The sequence below is a fragment of the Pogona vitticeps genome, chromosome 4 (genome assembly GCF_051106095.1).
Source record: "Pogona vitticeps strain Pit_001003342236 chromosome 4, PviZW2.1, whole genome shotgun sequence".
Classification (NCBI taxonomy): domain Eukaryota; kingdom Metazoa; phylum Chordata; class Lepidosauria; order Squamata; family Agamidae; genus Pogona; species Pogona vitticeps.
The window spans coordinates 47,368,778-47,380,849 of NC_135786.1; the positions used below are offsets into that span (position 1 = coordinate 47,368,778).

Below are 12,072 nucleotides of genomic sequence, written 5' to 3' on the forward strand. Positions count from 1 at the left end.
GTCCTATCCTTCTCTCTGGACAAGATGAGGATACTATTATTCATACCTGGTTGTAGCTCTGTGTTAATGTGTTTTCTGGGGAAGGTTTGCTGCGGTTCTGTCCTTCCTGTTGGCTGCAATCCAGTTGAATGAGGCTTCTGCATTCTTGATGGCATGTGTACTTGCAGTCTGGGGAAGAAGCAAATATGGAAGCAACATTACGGCATGGGCTGCATAAAAAATACTAGGTTTTTCCAGTATGACCTTTTGTAGCTCAGAATATTGCAATGACAGAGACATTCTACGGTTTGTTACAATGAAGTAAGGCTCCAATTTCAACAAGGCAATGCAGATCCAGGACAAAATGGGGCATGTTTGCTGGCCCTCTTTTCCTCACTATCTGGATTTGGGCCTAAAAGGCAAAATATCAGGACATGGAAGGTAAGTTGTAAGCAAGCACAGTTTGTGATGTTGCACACCACCCTTCCTGATCACAAAGCAAGTTTGTTAAAACATCAGCCTTTCAATTTCCTGGCCTTATGGTGCTTCAGTCAGCATCAAATAATCCTCATTAACATTCTGATCTTTTCAAACCACTGAATAATGATAGCTAAAGAAGAAAATACATTGCTGTTTTCCTGTCTCCCCCCCCCCCCGGAAGCATGGACAAAGCTGCAACAGTTATACATGTGTTATGCTAGTAAAATAACTGTCCAATCATGTGAATTATAATTGCCAAGATATTAAGTAATCATCTCCTTCCTTATAGTCATCTCACTGGAATTAACATGCAGATATACCCCAGAGGCGATGTCCTTACAGAAACTGAATGACTGACCAAGCCGTGATAATTCAAGATGTACAGGTACACCATGGGCAGACAACCTGGCGGTCTCCAAATGTTCTGAACGACAACTCCCATAATCCCTGAGTGCTGACCATTCTGGCTCAGGTTTATACGAGTTGCAATCCAGTCTAAGAACTGGTGTAAGTCTGAGGGTAGGAACACCTCTCTCTGAAGACAGGGATCAAACGTTTGAATCTCCACCGTACTGTAAGTGGTTCCCAACTTTCAGTAATTCCCTGGGAATTGTAGTCCAAGAAGACCTGGGTTACCCCGGTTAAGAACCACTGACTCAGAGCATGTACACTTGATTGGATTGCATGTCTTGCCCCATTTGGGATCTTGAGTAAACTGGAAAGTCCCATAACACCACAAGGAGTGACTTGTAAATGATGCACGAGCACTCTATACCTATAAAATCCTGGGAGGGTCACTGTGTCTCATAAAGAACTTGACAGCTGCTGCTGCTGTTGACAAAGATAAGAATCACTACTTCCTCCTCCATCAAAAGATAAGAATCACTACTTCCTCCTCCATCACTACTATTCCCAATCCTATTACTTCACTCATGTGGTACCAGGTTGCTTACCCCTATGCTTTTCATAGCAGCTGGATTATATTAGTATTCCACTGTATACATGTCCATTGCATGACCGCTGTGTGACTGCTGTAAAAAATGTTTAAAATGGCTGACACCACTTTAGACATCTACTGGGCTTCATTCACAAGCACTCGATCACTGTGTATGCAGGAATGTATAACTACCTTCAAAATATATGCATCCCTTGACAACCCCCACTGGAATATAGCTTCTCTATAAGGTGTCTCACAAAACTGGTTATCAGATCCCACAGCCCAATAAACAGAGATGGTGAATAAAGCAATAAACTTCTATCCGTTCACATTGCACAGGCCAAACATTGCCCTCCAGCTCAGCACGAAAACAGACCTTATTTCTTTTTCCTAAAGTCACAATTCTAAAGGCATAGAAAATTTTGTGTGACTACTGCCTTAAGAAACTTCTTAAGAAACAATTTATTAATAGCCAGGTTCTGTGTTTGCTCTGAACTGTACTAAGAAAAAAAAGTATCTTTATTCTGCTCTCCGGGCAAAGTTTTGTTTTTGTTGTACATTATTGATCTGAAATCAGCTTCCCATCATAGAGACACTAATCTGTTATATTTCATTAATATGAGTGTTTGCATTTTCTGTTAGAATTCCCACAGAAGCATAATTCCCAGAACTCCCTCGTGGGAAGTCCTAACATTGAATAAAGTATTATGTTGAGTATTGAGTCCAGTACAAATATTTGGTTTTATTTACTACATTTATATATCATTCTTATTCCAAGGTTCTCAAAGCATCACATATGACTGTGTACCCCATCTGTACCATTGCTATAATCTTCTTGAGATAGATTAGATTGGGAAATAAGAACTGGTCCAAGATCATCCAGCAAGTTTAAGGATGTTGTGCGAGACCAGGTTTCCTCAGTCTTGTGCAACACTACTATGCTATAGTTGCTCTCAATGATATGCTATTACTATGAAGGACAAAATACCCTCACCGTCAATAGCCATGATATGTAGAAACTCTCAGTTGAACTAGCCTTCAGTAAACAAACGAAGTCATTATCAAACAAAAGAAGAATATATATTCCCAGTGATTAACCAATTACATATCCCATTTATCCTGCCACTATGGGATGACTTCAAACCAGACTTGCAAATTATGCTTGTGTTTAACTTCCAATGACCAATTGCAAAACAAAGATTGCATGCTAAATGCAAGTTATGAGGAAAATCATGCACTGTTATAGACACATTTCACCACCTGAAGAAACTGTGTTCTTCACACCTCCACAGAAGTTGAAAATGTATTCTCCTAAGACGCTACAGCAACTGATCTGTGTTCGCCATTTCATTTTCATATTAATTGCTCAGGAACAAAACAGTACTGTATAAACTTAAGAAGCTATATTGCACTAACAGGAGACAATACACAGTTCTTTCCATGAACTGAGCTGTATGCCTAACATACAAGCCGCAACAGGATTCTAAGTCCATCACAGCTTCCACGCTTAGACACAGCAGGAACTATTATAATGCCCAGGGCCTCAGCTGCCTTCCCAATGTCATCAAAATTCATGACTGCAGAAATAAAACATTATTCCATTTATGCTAAGAGCCTCTGCTAGGCAATGGCTCATAGACTAAAGTACTTGGAATGCATTCTTAGGAAGGGAGGGAAAGAGGTAAAAAAAATCAATAAACCCAAAAGTCTGCAAAGCACTGTAATTAAAAATGAAAATGTAAAAGGCAGCTGGCCGCAATATATGCAGGCCATTAAACACTACTTTCTTGGGAATAGCAGGCAATTCCTCTTAGGCACAAGTGATAACTTGAGAGAGAGAGAGAGAGAGAGAGAGAGAGAGAGAGAGAGAGAGAGAGAGAAGTAGTAATTCTTTAATGTTCCTGCTGTAGGTAATATAAAATCTGCCAGACTACTGTGCCCACACTATTTAAGAACAGGTTCTTTTGTAATGCTTCTCACCTAAGATGGTTACACACACACACACACAGAGGGGGGGGGTCACAACATACTTTGTTACATGTCATCACATCATTTATGTTTTGAAATTTTTAAAAAAGGAAAAAAATTAGCTCAAAGTATCTCAAGCTTAAATGTTTAACTGGTTGTTTTTTAAAAACAATGAAAACTCTGTGTCTGTTAAATATGTGTTTACTGCAGGAGAAAAAGAAATCCATGATACAATGTTGTTTTAGTTAAATAAAATAGTTTATATTTAAAACAACAAATATGTAAGCATACACTTAGACAAAAACTCACATCACAGTACTCTGTCCCATGACATAAAGTAGTGATCACGTTCCCTTTTGTGGCTAAGAAGGACATAATATGCTGCTTCTGTACCCCATCAGATACCTGCACTCTGGCTTCTCTTGTTTACTCAAAATAAACTAAACCCTAAACATGGTAAAAACAGGTTCTCCACAGTGCAATAAAATCAACAGATGCCCTTTTTACCACTGAAAATTAAGAGGTTTTGTTGTTTTCCATTTTTCATTTTTGCATAGTTTGCCTTCGTCATCTCCTTCTTTCTTTATCTCTTTCTAACACAATCAAACAAGGAATTAAATCAGTTTAATTGGGGAAGCGGCGGAAAAGGAGTAGTACAAAAATTAATCTGGATCAGCATGGAAACAAAAAGTGAAATGAGACATGACAAAAATGTACCTTGCCTGATCCACAGGCTGGGTTCTTTTACAAACTGCCTACAAGGAAATTCCACACAGGAATTGGATTCCATGCAAAGAGCACCAGGTCTACAAAATGCTTAGCAACATTTAATGTCTTGGTAGACTGCCCAAGCCTGTGGTGCTCCATCATACTGTTCTTGGCAGATCAGCAATGCTGCATATGACATTAGTGAAACAGGAAAAAGAGAAAGCATCCATGGCCAATCAGAAGGCAAGCAATGGCACGCACAGGGCTCTACATCTTTGTGATACAGAATATTAAGCTCCACATTGCTCTCCTCCAGCCATATTCTCTTTATACCTATGTGGTACACACCTGCTTATTCTCTTTCTCTCTCCCGCTCCTGCCCCAGTCACACACACACCACCACCACCCCTGAAGTCTCATCCATAGATATTTATCTCGTAATGAATCCCAACAAATTCAAAGGAATTGAAATCTAAAGCAAATGTGGACTGGACTGTCAGGACACTGAAGGAGCCTTTGATAAGGAACCAACACGACCCAAATCTGACTGATTCTCTCCCAAGTATTTTTGCCACTCCAAACCACCTCCAAATATCCATAAAATTAAAATGGCCATTTGTAATATTTAACTGTTGTATGCATTTTCTCCTTTTCAATTCAGCCAAATTGCACAGACGTCTCTGAATCTTTACAAGGCACAAAACCTGAAGGGGAATCGAGCAGGGGAATCATACATATATATTCAACATTCAGATATCTTCTGGAACACAAAATGTTTATTGTGCTTGGCATCTACTTCTGTAGTGAATCTGCATAATGTAGAAAAATAATATATGGGGGGAGCTTCAAAAGCAAGAGACAGTAATTAACCAACATTCCTATTGAACTGTTCTCAGAAATGCATATGAGCTCTCAGACTGCAAAGCATACAGCTGCGATGCTACAGAACCAAAGAAAAACCTAGTTTTTCGAGACTCCCCTCCATGAACATTTTATAAATTATTTCATAAACAATATGGAGGATGTGAGCAGTAACAAGTAGATCTCCAGCTCCGGAGGACAGCTCTTGCGTTGCCAGCAGGTGTTAACAAGCCATCTTTCAAAGAAAAGAAAAATCTTATTAGATACAGAAAGGAGGTTGTGTGGATTGGAACTCAACAACACCAGGAAACAGATGCTTACAAGAGCTACCTCTGAGCTAGCACGTGGGAGAATGGCTATATTTTGTAAGGATTTGGGAGACAGGCGATCACATCCACAGAAGAATGAAACATGCAAGCTTCACTTTCCACTTAAAAACATCCTTTGAGTAGCACTTTGTAAATTAATAAGGTAATTTGAAAAAATTATTCAGATTCTCTCATGCCAATAATCCCTCTAATATAAAAATGCTATAACTGTGTAGCCAAGGTTGGCTTAATCTGATGGATACCTAGCCTCCTTTTTATGGTAAGCATCATAATTCCAGATTTAAATGATCATGACTACCCCAGCAACTGTCTTCTTAATTCCATGCTGTGTCTCATAGCTCTTTATCTTCAGATGGACCACCCAATCCCTGTTTCATGGTGTTTCTGAAAAAGGCCATTTTATTGTGATGGACTTTCAGGGTGGAATAATTAAGTATGCTGTCCAAACAAATAGTGACCCTTATACTTTGCTCTCAATTGTACTCTGTTTCTTGCTTGATCTCTGAGCAGGTGCTTTAATTATTTTATCATGCACTGTTTTTAGGTCATTTGTCAAAAACTCCCCTACACATCAGAGGGGGGGAATCCCCCTCTTCCCCCAACAGCCATCTGTGTCTAGGGAGCTGACCTGTGGCCTCTTGAATGGGAAGGTTTCTACCCAACCAATGAGTTCTGGCTGGAGAGTTCAGTGAGTTGCATACTTGGATGCAGAGCCAGAGGTCAGGAGCTGGATTCTCCACTGTGCTTGTAGGAGAAGAGCCAAACTAGGTGGTCTCATTGTCTCAGAGCACCTTCAGAAGAAGGGAATGATAAACCACTTCTAATTACTCCATGCCTCCAAAACCCTGAGAAGGGTTGTTGTAAATCAAAGTCTACTTGATTGAAATTATACTTGCTGTTAGTAAGTTCATACACCTTAGGTATCTCCTCCCAGGGATATAGACAAGTAATGGCTTTTCCTTGCCAGTGGATGCCTGATTTGGGAAAAGAGACGCCTAGGTTCACATGTAACATCAAGTTAGGTTGTGGTTTTTTTTTAATTCTAGTTTATTATTGCTTTCAAATACACCCATTCAAACAAACCATGGTTTCTTAGCCAGGTGAAAGCTACAATCAGAAATCTTGGTTTGTTGCTTGCTTACAAACTGCAGTTGATTTAATGAATTATCCCCAGCTAAATGCAGAACCAAAGCACATCACTACATGCTCATCCCAAAACAGGAGACAACAAAACAAGTGGGAGAGGAGCAGACCAATACCGCAGCTGGGGAAAACAGTGGTTTGTTTGGTCTTCTGTGCAACCATTTGTGCCTAAAGAAACAAACTGTGGCTGTCCTAAAGCACAGCTTTGTGTGACATGCAAACATGACAAATATCTAGAAAACAGAAGTTTGTAGTCTGACACAATTTATTATTTGCTTTCTTCAAGGACCACCCCTGAATATTGCCCTAAATACACGATAGATGGTGATGACAGCACACACACATATATTTTAGAATGGCTTGGGGCAGACCACTGCAGAATGTTATATTTAGTTCTATTAATTTTTCAAATGAGGACCAAAAGCAGAATGGGCATTAAACATCTCTGAAACCAGCAACCCAACATGGCACCAGAAAATTCCTCATAAGTGAGGAAGGAAAACCACACACTTTTTTTCCTGAAAATCTGTGCAGCTACCTAAAGCAACCAGTTCAAGAAATAAATGTGAGGCATAGATGCCAAAACCCTGCAGGGCAAAAGCATTAGCATCCTCTAGAGAAGAGTAGCTAATTTATCATTTAACATTCATCTAGCATGAGATGCTTATCATACTTCTGTTTAGGGCAACTTTGTTTAAATATGCCACTGAGCAAGCATAGCATGATCCTTCATTTAAATGAAGAAAATGTGAAATAAAGGAAGGAAGGAAACACTAAATGCAGTAATGGTTATGCTAACCTTTGGGTTAAAACTGATGGGTTTGTTTTTTGTTTTAAAAAAGGATGCTCCAGCATTCTGGAAAACTCACAGTACACTTCCCACCTGATGCCACAAAGGGCATGCTGGGATGACTAGGATGGATTGTTTTATGAATTATTTGTCCTGCTGTAGTAAGGAGTTAGTTTATAACAAAAAATAGTATGGATTGGGGAAAGACTTTATCCTAAACAATGTTCATAAGCAAAATGATTTGATGCTTTTTCTAAGCATATATTAAGTAGGGCATGTATTATTGGCTCCACTACATTCACCATAAACACCATGTTGCAAAATGAACTGCTGACATGACTAACCCAACAGAAGAAAGGACTTATTTCAATCAAAAGCCCTCCCTCGCATGCAAAGCTATGCTGCTCACTAGACTGTGGTCTCGTTATGGTTGTGTTCAGGTTCTTAACAGGCTAATCTTGAAGTGATTGATGAGTTGGCCTATGAGATATAACCTGCTGTTCAATAAAGACGTGTAGAAATGCAGACCAGCTTGTAAATAGGTGGTTGGCAATGAGAAGTGCTCAGAGCATCACTGCCCCACAGGTAAAGTGCAGTGCAGATGCCTGTAGTTTTATAAAATTTTAATTGCTTAAGAATTGGGTGGCCATGACCATCTCAAAGTGAAGCACCACGGTTGAGACATCTGCCAAATTTTAACACCCTGAACAAAATGTGGACTGTGTATAGATGCACAGGCATTCTTCAGAAGATCTCTTATGCGATGCTTTGAAAAGCTCTATTTCACTACAGAAAACAAAAGCAAAAAAGCAGTGTTCTGCTTATGTACTGCCCTACAGCACTTAAAACACTCCCTGAGTGATTTCAATTTAATTACGCAGGCTATGGATTGTATGCTAGGTACTCAGTTTACTGACCTTGGAAGGACAGAAGGCTGAGTGAACCCCGAACCGGCTACTTGTGATTGAACCCTGGGTGGTGAGCAGAGTTTTGGCTGCAGTACATCAGTTTAAGCACTGCAACAAGGACAAAGCAGAATACAATGGTTTGTTTGAGCATCTCAGTAAAGAGAGATTGTGCAAAGCTTCTTTGGTCCTATTTTTGTTCTCTGCTGCCAGGCATCCTCCTGTCTTCCTTATAATAGGTCTCCATCCCCACCCACCCCCTTGCAGAAAGTTGCTGGTTGGATAGCTCAGTGGTTTAGGTATCTGACTATGGTTGGGAGTTTGATTCCCCACTGTGCCTTCTACAAAGTGAAGCCAGGCTGCGTGGCCTCAGGCAAACTCCACAGTCCCAGAATGTTCCCAGAAGAAGGAAATGGCAAATGACTTCTAAGTATTCTCTACATAGAAAACTCTGAAAAAGGTTGCCATAAAAATTGACTTCATAGTGCATGATTATTGCACAAGCTTGAGACAAAGGAAGAGGTGTTGGGTAGCACTACAGGGAATTATGGGCCACATTTCAAGTGTTTCCCAGTTTAAAGGGAAGCAAAACTGAAATTGTGAGGTTTGGAATAAAATAAATTGAGTATTTCACCTACTGAACTCAAATAAATAAATTAAAACAAAGGAATTTGAATATTTGAGACAGCGCATTGATTTGGAGGATAAGCAAGTAGATGGTCACCCATTTTGAAGGCACAGAATTTTATGTTGCTCAAACAAGAAAACTGGCTTTTGGATTAGTTTTAATTTCATAACCCTAAAGCAATAAGAATATTACAAAACTTGTAGACAGGATGCTCCAACAGATGATGCATATGTGGATTTTCAAACAGATTTTTACAGTATCCTTCACCAAATGCAACTGCATAAAATTAGCAGTAAGTGGATGGGTCCTTATGTGGCCTCATAACTGAATAAAGAAAAAGAACAGAGGAGGAATAAATGGACAAGTTGCAACCAGGAGAAAAGTAAGAAGTATGGTCCCTCAAGGTTCTGAATTAGAGGTAGGCACAAACTCCTGGTTCAGTAGTTCATGCTGATTCATTTTTGGGATGAACAGCTCTTTGGTGCTTCCCAGTTCCACCTCCCCCAACAGCAACCCACTCAGGCAGTGCCCTGGCTTCCCTGCCCCGCCTCCTCCTGATGCTGCCTCTGAGTGGGCGTCCAGCAGAGGAGGCAGGACTGGGAAGCACTGAACACCTGTTATAGCAAAAAACAAAACCAGCATGAACTGCCAAAGTGATGGTTTGTGACCATCTCTATTCTGAATTAGGACCAGCACTTTTAAACTTGTCTTTAAGTAATCTGAAGCTCAGGAAACTATGAGATGTAAAAGTTTACTGATGATATCAAATATTAAGATTCATAAAAATAAAAAGGGACTGAAAAGAGCTCAAAAGGATTTACCCCCAATCAGATTAATACTGTAGTCTAACTGTACATGAACCGAAGAGATGCAAGTTGACAGCATTACCAATATAATCCTATCCTTATAAAAATCCATAGTGCGACCACATTTAGAATGTAATGTCCAATTCTGCCCACCAGACATTAAAAAGCAGACTGTACAGCTAGAGAAGTAGAAAAGAACAACCAAGAAAAGGACTAGAACAAGCCCTCCATTAGAAAAAGTTACAATGTTCATGGCTATTTGATTTTCTATCAAGGAAAGAAGAAAGAGGCCTGTTAGAGGTATCTAAAAGTATTACAGTGTGGAACAAGTAGATAAACAAATATTTTCCTCCCTTACTCATAAATCTTAAATGTAGGGTCATCCAATGAAGCTGAATAGTAGAAAATTCAGGCAAGAGAATGTAGGTCTTTACAAAGCATATAGTTCAATTACATACGTTACTTCCACAGGATGTAGTGACGGTCACCTGCAAGACTTTAAAAAGGAACTAGATAAACAGGGTTATAAATGGCTTCCAGCCATGATGGTATATGCCACCTGCAGGATGTTTAGGTAGGCCATTGGTTTGATCTAGAGCAGTGGTCCGCAACCTTGGGCCTCCAGATGTTCTTGGACTTCAACTCCCAGAAATCCTGGCCAGCAGAGGTGGTGATGAAGGCTTCTGGGAGTTGTAATTTAAGAACATCCGGAGGCCCAAGGTTGGGGACCACAGATCTAGAGGAGCTCTTCTTAGGTTCTTCTAAGTTATCCCTAATGGTATGGACCACTAGACAGCAAAGAAATAAGAAACTGGATTAAGAAAGTGGAATGCCTTCTTTATGGTACAGTACAGTGGATCCCCGTACTTATGTCATTCTAATCAGCAGCTATCACGTTGAGAGAGAGGGCTGCAAAATGGCAGAAAAAGGATTTAGTACAGCAGATGGAAAATCATTCAGTCTATCTCTGTGCCATGTTAACATCAACTACAGCAGTGGTTCTTAACCTGAGCGATGCCGCCCCCCCAGGGGGCGATTTCGTTTTTCAGGGGGGCGATGGAACGAAAAGGGGTGATGCAGGGGCGAAGGAAAAGAAGGGGGTGAGAGGGGGCGTTGGAGCCACCATGCCTTTGCCGCCATTGAAGAAGTTATCACCCCCTCCCCGCGCCACCGGATCTAGAGCAGCTGGTGCTGGCAGCAGATGTGGTGCCACTGCGCCACCGCCATCACTGAGGAAGTTATCATCACCCGCGGTGGCACCATGCCGCTGCCAGGCGGAGGGAGGCGATGATAACTTCTTCAATGCTCAAGAGGGCGTTTCTTTCAAAAAGGTTAAGAACCACTGAACTACAGCATTCACCAATAACATGGTTCCTTTCCTTGTCTCTTCCTTTTTCTTACCATTTATATTGTATGTAAAACGCACAAACAATCCCAAACGACTAGTTCATGAAATATGGGAGCCATCTATAGTATCCTTCCTAAAGCCTGGCAGTGCATGCTTTTCCATCTATTCAGGAAGGAATCAAAATTAGGGAGAAATAAAGCCTTCTCCGTAATTTCCACCACACCAGAAACAACCCTGCATGTTTGCGACAGTTTTCTGCAAATCCAAATATGTAATTTTTCTGAAGTTGGCATTTTCTGAGTGGTTAGTTTACATCTCAGCTTGATATTGTGCCTCACTTAGCTACAAAGGCCATTTTGATTTTTCCTATGCATGTATTCTTTATTCCTAAAATAATGTACAGTATCTCTTCTGAGATCATATCTCTTCTGATATGTGATTTCATTATGCCTGTTTTCCAATTCAAAACCACCAGCAGCTTTCAACGCTCATCGTAGTTCCAATGTGAGCCCTCTGCAGGGTAGAATTTGCTGATTAATTAAATTACATGCTATTTTATGTTTTAACTTGATGTTGTAGCATTCACCCAATTACTGTAGTTTTAAGACCATTGTAGATATATGTTTCATTAGGGCTGTGAAACAATAATGAAGAGTGCATCTGAGGATCTGCAAATTGAAATTCCTTCATCACTATGAAAACATATCAAAGGGTGTTCTTGTATTGCTTGTACCTTGAAAAATGTGATTTAACCAGTCAGGCAAATCCTCCTGTACGTATTCTCCACCCATCCACAGCATCTTTCTTTCTGGCAAGTGAGCACTGACATTCTTGATATACACTAGAAAGCTACCAAAAATGTGAAGTAGAATGTCTGTATATGCCATAAACAAAATGGAACACAGGAGATTACCAACATTTTTCATTATAGTACTGTACTCTACAATAGATTACTTATAGTCCAGATAGGCGGGATATAAATTAAATAAATAAATAAATAAATAAATTATAGGCAATATTTAGTTGTGCTTGAGGAGGGCAAAAATCCGGCAGGAATTAGATGGAAGTTTCTCCAATCAGGACTAGGTTACAGGAAATAGTCTGAGATAACTCTCTTCAATCCAGCATCTTCTAGATCAGTGGTTCCCAACCTTGGGCCTCCAGATGTTCTTGGACTTCAACTCCCAGAA

General features: G+C 40.1%; 1 protein-coding gene across 1 annotated transcript in view; it reads right to left on the reverse strand.

Annotated features, from left to right (window-relative positions):
- RASSF5 (Ras association domain family member 5) overlaps positions 1-12,072 on the reverse strand; it is a 112,495-nt gene that overhangs the window by 73,509 nt on the left and 26,914 nt on the right. The window contains exon 2 of the mRNA XM_072997261.2: positions 47-168. Coding sequence (XP_072853362.2) covers positions 47-168 — 122 coding nt within the window. The remainder of the gene's footprint in view (positions 1-46; positions 169-12,072) is intronic.